This window comes from Notolepis coatsorum (genome assembly GCF_963971535.1).
Source record: "Notolepis coatsorum genome assembly, chromosome: 14".
NCBI classification, from domain to species: Eukaryota; Metazoa; Chordata; class Actinopteri; order Aulopiformes; family Paralepididae; genus Notolepis; species Notolepis coatsorum.
In genome coordinates, this window is record NC_140178.1 from 87,380,939 (window position 1) to 87,401,393 (window position 20,455).

The 20,455-nt window shown below is 42.7% G+C and overlaps 1 protein-coding gene across 2 annotated transcripts in view; it reads right to left on the bottom strand.

Moving 5' to 3' along the window:
- llgl1 (LLGL scribble cell polarity complex component 1) overlaps positions 1–20,455 on the bottom strand; it is a 123,390-nt gene that overhangs the window by 66,914 nt on the left and 36,021 nt on the right. For both annotated transcript variants that reach the window (XR_014620515.1, XM_084329907.1), the window contains exons 4-6: positions 19,485–19,645; positions 17,585–17,731; positions 3,639–3,801 (exon numbers count right to left, since the gene is read on the bottom strand). Coding sequence is in view for 1 of the 2 variants with exons in the window: in XM_084329907.1 (XP_084186033.1) it covers positions 3,639–3,801; positions 17,585–17,731; positions 19,485–19,645 (471 nt within the window). In the remaining variant the exon portion in view is untranslated. The remainder of the gene's footprint in view (positions 1–3,638; positions 3,802–17,584; positions 17,732–19,484; positions 19,646–20,455) is intronic.

Genomic DNA, 20,455 nt, shown 5'->3' on the forward strand with positions numbered 1-20,455 from the left:
TCTGACAGTTATTTCAACAGGCTGATGAATGTGTGCGCTGAGAGGACACCCAGTGTCACAGATGAAAAGCATTCTCCCTGCTAACTCCCCAGTGCCTCCACGGAAACGCCCCCTTCTACCTTAAAGAACTGATCACCCCTAAATCCTCTCGACACCTCCGCTCCGGCCAGGCAAACCTCCTCCAGCGCCCGAGGACCAAACTTCGCACCATGGGAGATCGGGTTTTCTGTTTTCAGGAATGCTCTCCCTGTTCATTCGAGAGCACCACAGACTGTGGATGCTTTTAAAAAGGGGTCTCAAAACTTATCTTTTTAATAGAATAGAGCCTTTTTGTTGATTTGTATCTAGTTTTAGCCCCACACATTTATATATATATATATTAGTGCTGTCAATCGATTAAAATATTTAATCTGATTAATCGCATGATTGTCCATAGTTAACTCGCGATTAATCCAAGTTTTAATACTCTTATCAACATGAGTCAACAAATGCTTGCTTTATGCAGCCATTTAACACAAAAGGATGACCCTCATGCATTGCAAATTTGCATAAAATTCAAAACGGAGTGATGCACAAAATAACAAGAAAATAATAATTTAAAACAATGAATAAAGTGTGCATGAAATAATAGGGGAAAGAAACCGTTAGAAACTTGTTACATTCACCCACACAAGGGCTGAGGACTCACACCACCCCCCCCCCCCCCTCTCTCTCACACACACACACTCTCCCAGCTCTCTTTCTCTCTTGCCCCTTCCTCATCTCTCACCCCCCCCCCCTCTCACACACACACACACTTCAGAAACAAACATAGTATCAATGAGAGCATCAATAATACACCTGAGTGAAGTCTAGTAAAAATTTTACAAAAAAATCTTAAAAATTAATCGTGAGTTAATAGTGGCGTTAATAGAATCGGGTGTTAACGCGTTAACTTTGACAGCCTGTAGCGCCTTGAGATTTGTTCCACAAATATATTTCACCCCTACAAATTTAATATATTATTATTATTATTCTTGCATAGATTGAACTGGTTTTATACAACGTAGGGCTGGGCGATATGGCCAAAAATTGTATCCCGATAAAAAATTTCATATCACTAAATATCGATAATTATCTCGATATACATGAAATTATTATTTCTGTCAAGTTTAACACTTTCAGAGCCCAAGCTTAATTCCTTTTTACCCCCTTGAATGCCCAGCACCACTTCAATGTTAGCGTTAATATCGCCTAATCTATGTTTTAAATTATGGATATGTGTCTAATCTGCCCGTGGCTTATCAAAGACTCATTTTCCAGTCAACATTGTCAAAGCGATTTTTTTTTTTTTTTTTATAAATCGGTTAATTTCCGTTTTCTAGCATTTTGAAAAGCAATAGTTTTCACGGAAAAAAGAAGACATTCCATGATAATCGCCTTTTACTGGAATATTCTAGAACGTTGTAATTTTTTCGCCTATTTATGAATCGTTTTCAAATAAACGCTAGATTATCGATAGTATTATGTGTACGCATGCACGCTCGTGCCGCGAGCTGAAAATCGATTATCCTAGTTCCTGACCGCTCACACAGTCAAACAGCCTGAGGGACACATATGGGAAACGCTTATATCTCCGTGAAAACGGGTCTGATTATCCTAAGACTGGTAACATAGATTCCTTACCTGAGATCAGATGGTATCCAAATGGATTATTCCAATTCCTGATCGCCATTCAAAAAAATCGATCCTTTTATTGATCCACCGCGTATACTGTAAAAACACATAATCCACGCTGCTCTGAGGCTCCAGAGTGAAGCTGATCGACGCCGGTTGCATGAGTGAGAAGTAAAATGTGGAGTCCGGGTTTTTTTTCTCATTCATTTTCATTGAGTCCAATCCAAAAGAGTGAATTACCATCTGGGAGACGATAGGGGGCGCTTTTTTCACATCCGAGCGCCTGGGGTGGCTGAATTTCCAACGGTAGATGAAATATGAATTCAGATCGCTAATAAAAAAAAAGAGAAAAAACTAATATTCTCGTGATGGGCATTCAACCCGCGGGGGGTAAACCAGAGAAAACTCGGGTTGGGCAATCAAAGTGTTAAAGGCTATTTTTGCGGCTGAATGAAAGCTGAAGAAACCAGAAGGTTAATTGTGGTTCAGAATATTCTTTATTGTCAGAACATGACAAACTAGGTCTACTTGCCAAACCACAAATCTGAGGTAGAACATAAACACGAACTGTATAACAATATAACTTTTATAACTGGCATTAACCCATTCAGTGCCAACCACGAGATTAGTCGGGTTAACTCGCCATGCCAAGACCAGAGAAAACTCGGGTTTTAATCGTTATTTCTTTTATTAGCAATATCCATTCATTTTTCATCCATCCAGCCTGACGTTATCATTGGGAATGGGTCTGAGCTCGAAAATGGCAAATACCGCCGCCTATCGTCTCCCGGATGGTATTGCACATCATTGGATTGGATTGGGTGGGACTGTGCATCAGAAAAAAACTCCGCTCCCGGGGTTTCCCTTCTCGGGCAAGCAGTATCTGTTACCACATTCACTGGGGAGGCTGGGAGCAGCTTTCGATTATGTGTTTTGGACTATAACGTTGGATCAATAAACGCAATCAATATTTGGAATGGCGATCAGGAATTGGATTAATAGTTAGCGCAGACCACGGCATGGATAAACGATTTTCAGCCCGCTTCTCTAGCGTGCATAAGTACACATATACTATCGATAATCTAGCGTTTATTTGAAAACTATTCATAAATCAGCCGAAAAATGACAACATGTTTTGTGTATTCCAGTAAAGGGCTATTATGGCAGAATTTCTCTGGAATTACTAGACATCTCCAAAACGGTATAAAACGGAAATGTACCAATGAAAAAACAATCCGTTTCGTACATGTTGACTGCAAGTAAGTCATTGATAAGCGAGGGGTGTTTTAGACCCATAGCCATAATTTAAGATATAGTTTAAGCGTTCGCAAATTTCCCCGTCCTCCCATTGACTTCCTTATTGGCACGCTAGCCCTAATATGGTCAAAGGGGCGTGGCTCTGAATGAGTTAACAATGAAAATAAATAAAATCTCAATTCTGGTATTAATAATGAAAAATAAATTAAATAAATTAAATCTTAAGTCTGATTAGCACACATAGCCTACTGTGTACAGACGGTTTCAAACTGTATTTTAAATTAGAAAGCAAAGAAAATAAATGGACAAGAGAAAAAGAAATCGCAATTTGGTCAGTATTGTCATTTGGTTGCGGGCAAGAAAGACAAGTCTGTCCACGGTCTCTGGTTTTAAAGCTGCCCTGTTGCATGTCACAATAAAACATTTAAAAAATTTGAAAAAGAATGTATCGACCACGTTTCATATTTATATCGAGGACAAATATATCGCGATAATTATCGTTATTGTTTTATCGCCCAGCACTAATACAATGTGTCATGTCCGTGAGATGCCACTATGGGCAGAGTGGCTACCTGTGAGTGAGTGAGTGAGTGAGTGAGTGAGTGAGTGAGTGAGTGAGTGAGTGAGTGAGTAGTGAGTGAGTGAGTGAGTGAGTGAGTGAGTGAGTGAGTGAGTGAGTGAGTGAGTGAGTACGTAGAACTTGTTTTTTCTTTTTGGCCAAGTACCTGTTTGCCCAGGAAGAAGTGGTCGGCAAGGCGCGTACTCAGATCCCATAGGATGACTAGGCCTCGGCTGTAGCCAATCAGAATTTTCCCTGGCAGCTGGGGGTGTTCCTGAAGAGATTCCACTGGCCCCAGAGACTTTCCACACCTGTAGTCATCAGGAAGGCTGAAAAACAACATTACCCATCATCATCATTCATCATCATACACAACACCTGCAGTCCTCAGGAAGCCTGAATAAATGACATTACCCATCATCCCACACCTGTAGTCCTCAGGAAGCCTGAATAAACAACATCACCCATCATCCCACACCTGTAGTCCTCAGGAAGCCTGAATAAACAACATTACCCATCATCCCACACCTGTAGTCCTCAGGAAGCCTGAATAAACAACATTACCCATCATCCCACACCTGTAGTCCTCAGGAAGCCTGAATAAACAACATTAGCCATCATCCCACACCCGTTGTCCTCAGGAAGCCTGAATAAACAACATTAGCCATCATCCCACACCTGTCCGCAGGAAGCCTGAATAAACTAAATGATCACACTCACTGCATGTCAAGGTTGACACTATTGAGAGCCGGTCTCTGCTTCACGTTTTCTTTTTTTTTGTGAACACATTTTTTATTTTAATTTTTTGACATGACATACAAACATTTACAGTAGAAATCCATTATAAATCACAGGGCTATTACCGACATAAATACTAACAATAATGACAGCCCGGTTTTTAAAATTAAAATAGATGTAGATTAAAGATTAAAGATATACACAGATTAATTACAATACAATACATAAATGCTCTTGCTCGTTCTTCCCCCCCCCCACCGGACCCCCCTTGAATACATCCATTATTCTGTTTGATACCAAGGATTAAAAGTTCATATAATGCTTTATCCTCTCCACCACTTCTAACCAGATTGCTATGCTGGCTTCATTAACACCTAGAATTCGTGCGGTAGATATCTCTAGGTAAATCACATCAAGATAGGTAAGAATCCATACCCTCCGGCACATTTTATCAGGTTGAATCCAGCGTGATGCTATTAGCTTTTTGGCAGCCGTAAGACCGGACAAAATTATCCTTTATACAAGTACAGAGTGGGATAACTGAGAGACATCATTCAGCAACAATACAGAAGGCATTACAGGTATTGTCAAAAACAAAAATCCTGATAATAGTGTGGTTATTTCTTCCCAAAATATCTTAACAGGCGGGCATTCCCAATACATATGCATAAATGTACCACTATCACTGTTTGTACATAAGGAACATCGAGAGTCTTGTTTAAGCCCCATACGGTTCAGTCGAATAGGAGTTAGGTAAGTCCTATGAATAAAATTAAGATTAATCTGTTGATGATCCGGGTTACGTGACGATAGCCGAACGTTTGCCCAGACTTCAGCCCAATCAAAATCTACTTCCAAGTCTGGTATATCCCTCCTCCAAACTGAGTCTAGGGGAAGGACTTCATACGAAGATGTAAGTAAGTGACGGTAAAAGTCAGAGACAAAACCTCTCGATGTTTCCCTTTCATAAAAGAATTTGTGATATCTGTGGTGCTCAAGTGGTACCTTTAATAGGACTCCATGAGCCTTCAAACATGCTAATAACTGTCTGTAGAAATAATATGTGGAACTGGTGAGGTTAAATTTGTTATGTATATCTTGATAGCTACAGAAACCCTGTTCGTTGAAGATATCTCCCAATGTATGTATGCCATTCTTTTCCCATTTGGGAAATCTGATAAGTTGTTGTGCAATAAGGAGTGCATTGTTATTAAATATGGGAGAGTGTCTATGCCATTTATGTTGGTTAGTAATTTTTTTTTGTGTTTCACGCCATATCCGGATCATATTATGTGTAATAAGAGGGCCAAATTTCATGTTGCATTGCTTAATTGATAGGTTGGTGTATACTACATCCTGCAGTCTATGTGGTGCCACAATGTTTTCTTCTAATGTTCTCCAGGATACGGATGTTTGAGAATCAAACCAGGTGATCAGTGGTCTTAAAGAGTACGCTTTAAAGTAGTAGTAGAAGTCTGGAAATGCTAGACCTCCGTCGGCTTTATTTCTCTGTGCGGTGGACCTTTTTATTCGTGGAGGTTTGTTGTTCCAAATAAATGTATATGCGGCGGAATGACATTTTTTCCAGAAACCAGCAGGGGGGGGGGGGGGGGGGGGGGGTGTAACAGTAGCATTGAACTGAAGAAGTTGATTCTAGGTAAAACATCCATCTTAACTATTGATACTCGGGCCTGTACTGAGTTTTTAAGTTTTGACCACCTGTCAAAGTCATTTGTGATCCTATCTTGGATTCCTGTATAAATTATACTTCACTGTTTGGCATATAGTGGGGAATATTTCAACTCCAAGACATCTAAAGTGTTCTACCATTTGTATATTTTCTGGAAGGAAGGTAGTCTTTGCAGTGACATTAAGTGGAAGGAAGGTCGATTTTGGCCAGTTTATCCTAAATCCAGATAGATTGCCAAAATCATCTATCAGCTTGAGAAGATGAGGCAGTGAGGTGGTAGGGTTTTGCATGAACAATATTACATCGTCCGCATATAAACTAATATGATGCTGTGTGCCCCTAATTGAGATCGGCTCTATGGATTGGGATTGTCTTATATACTGTGCTAAAGGTTCTAAGGATAGAGCAAACAGTCCGGGACTAAGAGGACAACCCTGTCTGGACGAGCGCGAGACAGGAAAGAGAGGGGAGGTGAATTTACCTGTTATAACCATGGCCGATGGCTCTGTGTATAGTAGGGGTGTAACGGTATGCGGATACCTACTGTACCGCCTCAATGTGGTCCTCCGGTACAGTACAAGTCAAGTCAAGTCAAGTCAAGAGTTTTAATTGTCACGGCATACAGGTATACAATGAAATGCGGGTGGTCTTGCCCGCAACGATGTGCAATACAGTGGTACATATAATAGAATCAAAAGAAGAAACAACATTGTGCAGTAACAGATAGCAGGTAACATGGAGTGACATCTCGGTATCTGTACATAGTTATTTACAGCGCATGTGTGACATGCTAGTTAGCTTTGGTAGTGCAATACACTGTTCCTGTTATTCTAATTTAAAGTGACCTTTCCTTTGGCCATAAGTGTGCGTGGTGTGCGACATGAGTGTGTGCCCGCTCATGTTAAAGTGTTAAGTGGCTGCTCGTGTGTGAGCGTGCACAGTGTGCGTGTCGTGTGTGTGTTCATGTGTGCTTGTGTGTGGACAGTTCAATGTTCTGAGCACTCAATGTACATTGTTCATGGCTCTGATGGCCTGGGGGAAGAAGCTGAGCCTAAACCGCTCTGTCCTAGTAGCTGAGATTTGCAGGCGTCTGCCTGACCTCAGCAGCTGAAACAGGCTGTTATTGGGGTGGTGAGGGTCTTTCATTATCCTGCAGGCTCTGGATTTGCACCTCTTGTTGTATAGAACCTGCAGGGGGGGTAGTGCAATACCCGTGGTACGCTCGGCTGAGCGCACCACTTTCTGTAGGGCCTTCTTGTCCTGTGCCGTGCTGTTTCCATACCAGGCAGTGATGTTTCCGGTCAGGATGCTCTCTACAGCTCCTGAGTAGAAGGACTGGAGTATCTTCCCCGATACTCTGAACTTCCTTAACTGTCTCAGGTGGTAGAGACGCTGTTTCGCCTTCTTTACTACTGTGCTTATGTGTGTTGACCATGTCAGGTCCTCTGAGATGTGGACCCCCAGGTACTTGAAGCTGCTCACCCTGTCCACGGTAGCCCCGTTTATCATCAGTGGTGTGTGTGTCCCCTGCTGTCCTCTCCTATAATCCACGATCAGTTCCTTGGTTTTGCCAATGTTCAGGAGCAGGCTGTTGTCCTGGCACCAGCGTTCCAGTACCTCCACCTCCTCCCGGTAGGCCTTCTCGTCGTTGTCCGAGATCAGCCCCACCACCACCGTGTCATCTGCGAACTTCACTATGGAGTTGGAGCTGAACTTGGCCACACAGTCGTGTGTGTAGAGTGAGTACAGCAGGGGGCTCAGAACACAGCCCTGGGGGGACCCGATGCTCAGGGTGATGGTGTTGGAGGTCTGACCCCCCACCCTGACCGCCTGGGGTCTTTCGCTCAGAAAGTCCAGTACCCAGGCGCTCAGGGCGGAGCTCAGACCTAGCTCGATCAGCTTGTCCACCAGTCTGGTGGGGACTATGGTGTTGAACGCTGAGCTGTAGTCAATGAACAACAGTCTCACATAGCCCCCCTTCTGACGGTCAAGGTGCGAGAGGGTGCTGTGCAGTACCTGGGAGACCGCGTCGTCGGTGGACCTGTTTGTCCTGTATGCAAATTGCATAGGGTCCATATCACTGGGGAGGGAGGCACAAATGTGGTCCTTGACCAGCCTCTCGAAACATTTCATGACCACAGAGGTGAGTGCCACCGGTCTGTACGGCTGTGCACCGAGCGATTGCAACGGTATGGAACCTTTTTTTGCGGAACTTAAATCCCTGCGGCCCTAATATAACGTGCACAACTAACCGGATGTTGTTTGTTCATTCCACGCAGCGCGCAGCTACACTGAACGAGAGCTGTAATTCAGCATAGCATATTAGCTTTTAGTATGGCGAGTCAATACTAACTGACAAGCCAGTTATTGTTCAACTTTATTGCGAACTTTATCACGCATTTGAAACGGCATCACCCGAATGTGAATATCACTGTCTGGTACACGGAAGAAACATATTATCCTAGTTCCCTCTCGTCATTAGGGGGACCCTGATGTAAACAAGACAAACGTCTTTCTCTGGTCTGCATCCCCTTAACAATTGTGTGTATTGAGCCGTACTGTATTGTACACATTCTGCAATCTGTTAAATAAAGTTTTCATTCATTCATTCCGTATTTCAGCCAGCAAGTCATACCACCAGCTCTGTATAAACTAGGGCTCCCCTTTCATGACTGTGATGAAAGCCCTGCCCCTGTATTCAAGCATCACAGTCATGAAAGGGGTTATGTATAAACAAGCACACGCTACAGTTGTCCACGACTTATCCTCCAAGGCATCTGCTATATAATAATCTTGTGTTATTAGTAGGTTACAGCAGTAAGCATTAGTTTGCTCAGTCAATTATGGCCAATTCGTTTTATATTGTTTAATAGTTAAATAAATAGATAAATGAAAAACAATTTTTTTTGTACCCCCCCCACCCCCCCCCCCCCCCCCCCCCACTGTATCAAAAAAATACCGAACTGTGACTTCAAAACCGAGGTACGTACCGAACCGTGGATTTTATGTACCGTTACACCCCTAGTGTATAGTACTTTAATCATATTAATGAATCCTACTCCTAACCCCATCCTTCCGAGTACTGCCCATAAATAAGACCATTCCAACCTATCAAAGGCCTTCATCGCATCCAAGGATAATATAGCTGTAGGAGGCATGGCATCATTGCTGGCGTCTATCACATGTAGTATCCGTCTAATATTATCCGTGATCAGGCAGCCTCTTATGAAGCCTGTCTGATCAGGATGAACTAAAGATGTCATATGCTTTTGAAGTCTGATGGCTAGTACCTTAGCATACAGCTTGAGATCGGTTCCGAGGAGGCTTAAGGGTCTATAACTACCACATTCGGTGGGGTCTTTGTCTTTTTTAAGGAGGACAGATATGAGTGCCATATTGACGTCCCTGGGGAAGTTCCCCTCTTTGATTGAGTATAAAATCATATCAAGTAATAGGGGTCCGATTACATCCCAACATGAGAGGTACAGCTCTGGTGGGATACCATCCCATCCAGGAGCCTTACCACTTTGCAATTCAGATATAGCCTCCCTAAGTTCCTCTAGTGTAATAGGTGTTTCTAACGGTTTAGCGTCTTCCTCTGAGAGATTAGGTAGGTTAATTTGATCAAGAAATGTATCCATTTTATTATGATCGAAAACCACTTCTGATTTGTACAAGTTGGAGTAAAACTCTCTGAAAGTCTCGTTGATTTTTTTGGGGTCTGTAACAAGTCCTTGTTGGTCCTTAATAGTAGGGATATCAGCAAATTGTGCATTGGATCGTATCTTCATAGCTAGTAGGTGACTTGGTTTAGAGCCATGAAAGTAATAATGTTGTCTTGTACTGCGTATTTGAAATTCAGATTGTTGTCTTATTATGTATATATCTCGTAAACTACATTTATATTGATTCAAATACTGGAATGTATAATCCTGTGATTTATTGTGGATATTTACTGTTAATGCTTGTGTGTCTAGTTTTATGTCATGTAAAAAATGGAGTTAATCTATTTTTTTAACACATTAATTTGAGACTCCAATTGAAGAGAATAACGACGAGTGAAGCGTTTCCAGCTCTACCAATTTGGAATGCCGTTTCTTACGGAGGATGGAGGCAAAGACCGTATAGTAGTGTTGTCCTTGATAAAACTCTTTACCGAAATCCATAACATTCTGGGGTCCTTTACCGAACCCGCATTAGTCTCCAGGAATTTATCTAGTTTATCTTCGAGTTGTAAAAGGTATTCAGTGTTTTTCAGCAGTGTCGAGTTGAAGCGCCATCTTGGGGCTCGGGATGTCAGTCTACCAAATGAGCCCTTCAGGAGTAAATATCTGTGATCTGATAATGCACTAGGTTCCAATTCCACGTCAAATCTATCAAATAGTCTAGGGGATGCAAAAACATAATCTATTCTGGAGAATGACTTGTGTCTTGCTGAGAAAAAAGAATACTCTCTGGCCGTTGGGTTGAGTAATCGCCATAGATCATTTACACCTGTATTCTTGGCCCAATCCTTTAGTGCATTAGATGCATGTTTCTGATCATTGGTAGTGGTGGTATTAGATTTATCAATCAAGGGATCCCAGATGGCATTAAAATCTGCACCAATTATAAATGAGTACTCGGGGATGTCCAACATTGCATTAGTGAGTGTTGCGTAGAAGTTGGCGTCGTGAAGATTAGGGGCATAAGCCGCTACCAACGCGATTTTCCTGTTACTGTATTCTATTTTAGCAATAGTTACTCGGCCGTCTGTATCAGACCATACGTCCAACAATTTAATATTAAAGTTCCGTTTCACGACTATAGCTACCCCACGGAATCTAGTTCCAGAAGATGAGTAGCTAATGTTATGATATATTTTGTCCGCCAGCTTTCCTCACCATAACAACTAGTTTGAGGGCAGAGAGAGGCAGCTATAAAATACATTATGCAGTATAATGATATCAAACCAATAGAGGCCTGGCTTTCACTGAATGTTAGGAATGCCCATATTTCCTTCATGTTGGAAGCGAAAACGGTTGCTATGGGCAAAATAGCGGTTGCTTTGTGTTGATATGAGAAATACATCAATAAGTATGTAATCAATTTGTGTCTTATTACTGGATCTTGTAAAGTCCCAGTGGAACGGTGATGTCGTAGTGTTTTACCTACTCTACCACTGCACAGAATGTAAGCATTTTCTTTTGAAATTGGTTACCAGTGGTTAAATGCAGGCAGGAAGAAAGAGAACCAAGGAGCCCATCTTGAGGAAGGTGATGCAGATGTTGTGAGGTCAGAACTGTAGATAAGCAGTATTCCACTAGGAGGGAGAGCGTGGAGACTAAAAAGCCCAGGAGAACTGCAAACATCTAATAACATCTCTGCTATGAGCAACACAAGCCCCAAGTTCAAACACACAGGCCTCACGCTTCAACACGCTTGTGTTATTTGTACACAGGCCTGAAGATCCTTAGGAACTTCTACTCATGTACAATAGAGAGCATCCTGACCGGCAACATCACCTCCTGGTTTGGGAATAGCACTGCACAAGACCGTAGCAGACTACAAAGAGTGACACGTTCAGCCGAACGCACAATTAGAGGGGGGCTTCCCACCCTCCAGAACATTTACAACAAGCGGTGCAAGGGGAAGGCTAAGAGAATTATTAAGGACTCGAGCCACCCGAACAACTGCCTCTTTGAACTGCTGCCGTCAGGCAAGCGATACCGGAGTCTTATGGCGAGCACAGAAAGACTCAGAAGGAGCTTCTATCCCCAGGCCATCAGGCTGCTAAACGAACAATAATCGCTAAACGAACAATAATCACTATGCAACAACCATCAAATGCACACAGCACACACACCCACACGCACAAACACACTCACTCAAACAAACAACACACTGCAGCACCCACTCTCCACACTTTAGATCACACAAACACACTTACACTTTATATTTATTGATAAAGGATTTGCACTACAACTCGTACACCTACTGTGAATTGTACCTAAACTGCACCTTGTCCATTTATGCCTTGCACTATATAGTATTGTATATTAGTACACTGCACAGTATTGTATATTGTATGGTAACTACGTCTACGAACATTGTACATATGTCTAAACTGAACACTGTGACCTCTTCTTTTTTCTTCTAATTTTTACTATGTTTTTATTTCATACTTATCTTGTCATGCACAGTCTCTGGAGCGCAACAGTAAGAAGCATTTTGTACAAAAGTATTCTGTACTTCTGTATGACAACTATTAAAGAAACTTGAAACTAAACTACAGTTTCTGAGCTTGGCACAGGCATCCAGTAGAAGAAAACAACTACAACAACAACAACAACAACAACAACAACATGGAGCTGTGCTGCCTGGACATCCTAACTAGACACATCCCCATGGGGATCCTAACTAGACACATTCCTTCAAGGAAGTGGTGGAATGTGGAGCGGTGGAAAGACACACCCTCAAGATGTCAGAGGAGTCTCACAGCAGGGAGGAGAGGAGGGAGAGGAGAGGGGTAGGGGGAGGGGAGGAGAGAGGGAGGATGAAAGGGAAGCGTAGTGTGTGTGTGTGTCTGGAGAGAGACAGCAAGATGGAGAAAGAGAAGAAATCATATAGATAGAAAAGACAAGGAGAGAGAGAGAGATAGAAAGATAGAGAGATAGAGAGAGCGAGAGGTTAAGTGACACAGAGAAAGAGGGGGGGCAGAGCTCCTCTCTGGGTACTTGGCTGCAGATGAGGCAGAACAGCCTGCCACACACACACATCTGTCTCTCTCTCTCTCTCTCTCTCTCTCTCTCTCTCTCTCTCTCTGTGTATATCTCCCTCTCCCTCTCCCTCTCTCTCTCTCTCTCTCTCTCTCCCTCAGACTCCTGACTGGTCCGGCAGCGTCCCAAGGTCCCATTGAGGAGGATCCTCTCCGGAAGCAGAGAGAGGCAAAAGCATTCTAAACAAGGCATTCCATTGTCTCTCTCTCTCTCTCTCCACAAGTATTTTTAGGGAATCCAGCATCCTGCTGCACAGCCCCGGTGATGAGCTTCTGTGTGTTTATATGCATGTGTGTGTAGGTGTGTGTGTAGGTGTGTGTGTAGGTGTGTGTGTAGGTGTGTGTCTGTGTGTGTGTGTGTGTGTGTGTGTGTGTGTGTGTGTGTGTAGGTGCGTGTGTGTGTGTGTGGGTGCGTGTGTGTGCGCGTGTGCGCGTGTGTGTGGAGATTCGGCTAAACGCTTCTCCAACCGGAACACCGGGTTTTGGCAGCCGGCACAAAGCCTCACTGTCCGAAAAACCCCTCCTTCACTAACACACGCACACACACCAACACACACACGCACACACACCAACACACACACACACGTTGCCTTATCAGAACCCTCGTTAGGCCTCAATTCCACCCACTTTCCTAAACAAGACTGTGTTTAATGAGGGGTTTGGGCAGCGAGTCAGACAGCAGAACAGAACACAACAGAGCAGGGAACATTACAGACAAACACTACCAGCATGAACAGTACACACTACAGTACAGTACAGACAGACCAGCATGAACAGTACAGTACAGACAGACCAGCATGAACAGTACACACTACAGTACAGACAGACAGACCAGCATGAACAGTACAGTACAGACAGACAGACCAGCATGAACAGTACACTACAGACAGACCAGCATGAACAGTACACTACATCACACACTACAGTAGAAGCATACATACATACATACATGAGAGAGAGAGAGAGACACACGCACACCCACAGAGACGATACATACACACATACATAAACAAACACACACACACCCACCCACAGAGAAACACACACACATCCAAAGAGACACATACACACACAGAGACACATACACACAGAAACATCCGCACACAACATCCCACCAACACAGCTCTGACCCAGATTCATATCGCTGTGGTGAAGGATTATGTTTCTGTTCATCTCGTCATGGTATTGTGCTCCTAAAAAAACTAAAACAATGAATGTCGTAAATATTTCCGTACGTTTTTTCAAAAGTTCTGTGGCATTCCATGTTAACGTCTAAATTCCATTTTTTAAAGCTTGATCCTGTAATTCCATCCGCAATTTCAACAAAACCAAAAATATGCGTCACTCACTGCATATAAAAGGTTCTATGCAGCCGCCTCACTAATGTGACGTTTCACTACCTGTATTCCCTCTAACATACCATAATATCTGCAGGGCTGTCCTGACTACCAGCTATTGGACTCTGAAGCTTCGGTAGTAATTCAGTGAATAATGTAAGCTTCTCTAAACATCACACATTCTTCACACTCACACAAATTAGAACAATTTCCAAAAATGTTATTCCAAAGGAATCATTGAGAAAAAATTATTCGATTCTGATGATCAGTTTATATTAAACTCATTTCACTTGCGCTAGTTTCAGTGTCTGTGGCGGCTGCTGTAGTTTTCTTGTGAGAGTTGACTGGATAGAGTTGAATGGTTAGAGTTGAATGGATAGAGTTGAATGGTTAGAGTTGAATGGTTAGAGTTGAATGGTTAGAGTTGAATGGATAGAGTTGAATGGATAGAGTTGAATGGATAGAGTTAAATGGTGAGAGTTGAATGGATAGAATTGAATGGTGAGAGTTGAATGGATAGAATTGAATGGATATAGTTGAATGGATATAGTTGAATGGATATAGTTGAATGGATATAGTTGAATGGATAGAGTTGAATGGATATAGTTGAATGGATAGTGTTGAATGGATAGTAAACAAGCAAACCTATTTTGTGCAAAAGAGGATCCACTAACATGACTAAACACCTTCGCCTGCTGCATGGTGTACAAATCATCAAGAGAGGATCCACTACTAACATGACTAAACACCTCGCCTGCATGGTGTACAAATCATCAAGGAGCGTCCACAGATTGCTAGTAACGTTAGTATCTTAGCTGCTGAGCCAGTGACCCGACGACGTGACTAGGGATGGGTACCGAATTCGGTACTTTTGAGGTACCGAACCAAAACATGTCGGTACTACCGAGTATCGAATCAAGTGAGAAACAAAAATAAAATAAAAAATAAAATAAAAAAAGATTTATTAACTTTTTTTTTTTTAACTTTTTTCTTTTCATGTCAACGTTCACACGCACAATATATGCTTACCTAGGATTTGACTTGATTCAACAACAAAGCAGTCGGAGCAATGACAAGCCGAAAACTGTCGAAATTGTTTGGATTTTTTTTTACGACTGAGGTAGGTAAATTAAATTTCTTGAGACTAAAGTACCGAAAAAAGGTACCGTTGGGTACCGGTATCGATTCACAGGTACCGGTACCGGTTAAAATGTGAAAGGTACCCATCCCTAGACGTGACTCTATTAGTCCTGAGAGGAAAGACGTCACGTCACGGCTTGTGATGTGGTAAAAAGCTGCATCCCTTAGATGTTGAAGCACCGACATTTCGGTAAGCAAACACAAGAATAGAGCTCACACACCCACTACCTGTATACTGAACGAAGCCTTGTCGTAATACACTACCAACTTGCATTCGTTCAAACCTTTATTTATAAGAATGGCAACCGAAAGGCAACTGACAACGTCAAGTTTAAATACAGAGTTAAACAATCGTAAACACAGTATATAAAATCACACAGCATATACAATCACAACAATAAGAGAACAAGGCGAGGGTAGACAAAAGTGAGGAATAGCAAATCAATTAAAACGCATACAACTTGATTGACAATGACTGGAGATCAAGGTCTTAAACTCTGCAACAGAGACGATAATCTCAAGCTTTAATGACTGTTGGAGTTCATTCCATGAGATAGAGGGGCATCATATTGAAATGCAGATTTACCCTGTTCTGAACAAACTCAAGGGACCTTAAGGACCAGCCAGTCACTAGAACTGCTTACAAAATTCCATTCCAATTAAGATGAGATATAAAAAGGTAGCTTACCGGTAAGGGCCTTAGAAATGAACAAATACCAAATACCCCACCATCAGAGAGGACCAACCAACCTTCTCATAAAGGGCACAGTGATGAGTGTCATATCTATCACCAGGCAGTGATGAATCTGAGGGCAGAGTGATACAGAGTCCAAGGATGTAAGGTTCCCGTCTATAGATTACATCACCATAGTCCAAGACTGACAAGAAAACTGCTTGGACAACTCTCTTCCTACTAGCCTTTCTGTACACATTTCACCTACGTCCTCAACATACCCACCACATGTTTACTGAACGAAGCCTTGCAGCAACACAACCAACTACAAACGCCTGTGTCCTCAACACACGCCAGTGCAATACAGTAATTCAAGGCTATTCTGTGTTGACTGTTCCATTATGTGATGTTTCCGTGAGACCTGGTTCTGCCCTTTTCAGAACATGATGAAGATCAGAGCATTCTCGTTGGCCCTGAACCCTGTGACTGTCGCAGGATCTGCTGTTAAGGGCAGGGACGTGTGTGTGTGTGTGTGTGTGTGTGTGTGTGTGTGTGTGTGTGTGTGTGTGTGTGTGTGTGTGTGTGTGTGTGTGTGTGTGTGTGTGTGTGTGTGTGTGTGTGTGTGTGTGTGTGTGTGTGTGTGTGTGTGTAGGTGTGTGTGTGTGTGTTATTGACATGCACAGCTGGAGTTGTGAGTGGAAGAAACAGGGGTGTTTTATATTCCAAGTTCAAAAGGAGCACATACTGTGAGAGAGAGAAAAACAACTGAACGAGGGCACAGGAGAGAGAGAGAGAGAGAGAGAGAGAGAGAGAGAGAGAGAGAGAGAGAGACAGAAGAGAGGGGGATAAAGAGAGAGGGGCAGAGTTGGCATTCGACTTTCTTCAAACCGCCACAAAAGAAAAATAATAACAAATAAATAAATTTTCGTTTTTATTTTACACAAAAAATATATATGTATCAGAATGTCATATATATCAGAATATCACAGTACTATGTTGTGTTTACAATAATTTGAAAGTCACGTGTGAACAACACAAGTCTAGTCGGGATGAGGAGGGGTCACCATCATACATTATCAGGAAATGAATCAATCATGAAAAAAAGAGAGTAGAGTAGAGTGACTCACAGGCTCACCCGTCTTATTTCATAATACAACGTTTCCGAATGGACGTTTGGATTAAACAAAGTGTATGCAGTGATGCTGATTCTTTCCCAGGGGAACGTTAAGCTAACGTTAAGATAGCAGGAGCTGTCGGCCAACAAAGATGTTGTTGCAAGTGTATTCACAAAATCGATTATCATCCAAACGTTATTGAAGCCTCCCGTGACCAGTAAGTAGGTACTACTACTCAACCGCAGCAATGTGCGCTATGTGCCTAGAGTCAAGACTCGACAGTACTGAACTAGAAAAAGTTTTTAAGAGCAAATCCTTTGCATGATTAAAAACGATGGTTCGAACGTTAAAAAAAAACTAGCGAATATTCGAATCCCAAAAACAGGCTTGGGGACAGCTCTAGGACAGAGAGAGAGATGGGAGAGACAGAGAGAATTAAGAGGGACTTTCATAACGGCTTTCAAATCACAGGCACAAAGCAATACACTCCTCAAGCTCTAAACTCAAGTGGCTTTAAGAGTGACGTTCACACTGACGTTTCAGAGCTTGGTTCTGCTCACAGCTACTGTGCAGCTAGTGGAGGGGATATTGTAAACTATTTTGTATTTGATTTAGAGTTCTACACAGACCTTCACCCCCCCCCCCCCACCACCATCTCTCACCTGTGCATGACCTGGTCCTGCAGCAATGACTGGTTGTCCCTCAGCGAGAGGCGGGGCAAATCCAGGAAGTGCACGCCCCCTCCCTCCGTTCCGACACAGAGCAGGTCACATGACCTCAGCAAGAGGAGAACAGTCACCCGGGTAGCACTGGAGTGGAGATAAAGCAAGAGAGAGCGAGAGAGAGAGAGAGAGAGAGGGGGGGGGGAGAGAGAGATAGATAGAGAGAGAGCAAGAGAGAGGAGGAGATAGAGACAGACAGAGAGAGACAGATAGAGAGAGAGAGAGAGAGAGAGAGAGAGAGAGGAGAGAGAGGATGAGATAGAGAGAGACCGAGACAGACAGAGACATAGAGAGAGAGAGAGAGAGAGAGAGAGAGAGAGAGAGAGAGAGAGAGAGAGAGAGAGAGACAGAGACAGAGACAGAGAGAGAGAGACAGACAGAGAGAGAGAGAGAGAGAGAGAGACAGAGACAGAGAGAGAGAGAGAGATGGAATTATTAAAAAGATGAGTGTTTTCTCTCTGGGGAGAGGGTGGATAAGGAGTAACTGATGAGGCAGACAGATAAAAACAGACTTGAGGAAAACAGAGAAGTGCAATATTTCTAGGATGAAAATCCCCCCATAAACAGGGGAATCTACCAGCAGAGTAAAGGGGTCAGAGGAAGTGGGAGGATGGATGAGGGAGTACAGTCGTCTCCAGCTGATCTCCATCACACTGGATGTGAAGCCAATACAGGTTAACTATTAGGAATGTGGTACAAATGCTGCCATCAACTGCACACTAGAGATGAACGACGTTCCACTGCGTTCTACTGTCAAACATCTCTGTCCAAACAGGAAGTAAACTAAATCGGTGCTACCTATACTCATATTATTTCCCCTTAACATATTGGATAAATAATCTTTTAGTTTCTTTTATGGCCAAGAACAGAACATTTGTTGGAAAAAGTCATTTAAAATAATTTCATTTCACATCCGTGCAGCCTTGTTTATTCACTGTGTCCATAGAAACGAAGATGAACGCAGACATAAAGGTATGGTTTCCTTTACGCAGAAAAGACCCTAAGACTATAGTCTGTTTACTTTTCTGATAACTACATCACTGCATAACTCATAAATGTTCAGACAAGCTTAAGTTTTGGTTATTAGTTATTTGGTAAACATTGTTGCCCTCTTGGGCAGATCTGTTTTGGAGGCTGTGGCGTACAGGCGTAGCATTGTGTAGGAGTGTGTATCAATTGACTTATCTCAAGCGCTGCCCTCTTTTCTTGATCCTCCAATCACAACTGTCGCTTTCCTTGGACACACAGCGGTTGTGGGATCAACAGTTGTAATTGGAGGATCAAGAAAAGAGGGCGGAGCTTGAGATAGGTCAATATGGGGGTGAGACCAGGCTAAAACAGGAGTTATCGGTATCAGCACAAGAGAACATGTCAGAAATCAAAGTGAAGCAACTAGATTTTCTGTCATTGTTGTCACACATAGAAGGATGCTAAATATTTCTAAATGGAGACATTTTTATTAATAAATTAAATCGCTTTTGTCCACTGACCCCAAACACATGGTCCGAGTCTATACTATTCTATGCCATTCCGTAGAAATAAAGACCTGTCAGTCTCAGAATGCGTCTGTGCCTTTCACCATCGTACCCAGTCACAAGTGATTCTAGTTCCGATCCTGCAGCTCTCAAGGCCCTAAGAAACTTAGTTTATGAAGTATATGTACTTGATATATAGATCCGAGTGATAAAAGAGAGTGTGGCTTCTTGCAGGTTTCCCACCGATCGATGTAAAGATAAAGAGACGGATTGAGAAATAGACAGGAGACAGATAAAGAAATACAGTAGACTGAACAGAGCAGACAAATGGAGTTGAATAAAAAGCCTAGAGGAACCTCGTTTACCTGCAGCTCTCAATGCCAGGTCTTCCCGGAAGACAGTAGCTGGACACTTCCTGGAGACAGATCACGCCCTCTTTCTTAATCCCTCCCACTTCTCTGGGAGCCCCACCAACCAGCTCCCACAGGTGGATGGTGTTGTCGTCCAGCAACGACAGCAGACGGCCCTATTGCAGGACAGAACAGTTTCAAGTTTCTTTATTAGTTGTCATACAGAAGTACAGAATACTTTTATACAAAATGCTTCTTTCTGTTACGCTCCAGAGACTGTGCTAGACAAAAAGACAAGTATAAAATAAATAAGTATAGCAAGTAAAAAATGTAAGTCACGTACGTAGACACAAGTGTTCAGTATGTACATATGTACAATGTGCAATGCAGAGTAGAAGTAACTGAGTTACCATACAATATACTATACAATATACTAATATACAATCTACTATATAGTGCAAAGCAGAAATAGGATGAGGTACAATTTAGGTACAATTTACAGTAAGGTGTACTGAGGTATGGGTTGTAGTGCAAATTCTGTCAATAATTATAAAGTGTGTTTAGGTGTTTTAAAGTGTGTAGAGTGGGTGCTGCAGTGAGTTGTTTGTTTAAAGTGAGTGTGTGCGTGTGGATGTGTGTGCTGTGAGTGCATTTGATGGTTGTTGCATAGTGTTATTGTTCGTTGAGCAACCTGATGGCCTGGGGATAGAAGCTTCTTCTGAGTCTTTCTGTGCTTGCCATGAGACTCTGGTATCGCTTGCCTGACCGCAGCAGTTCAAAGAGGCAGTTGTTTGGGTGGCTGGAGTCTTTGATAATTCTCTTAGCCTTACCCATGCACCGCTTGTTGTAAATGTTCTGGAGAGTGGGAAGCCCCCCTCCAATTGTGCGCTCGGCTGAACGGGCCACTCTCTGTAGTCTGCTACGGTCTTGTGCAGTGCTATTCCCAAACCAGGAGGTGATATTGCCAGTCAGGATGCTCTCTATTG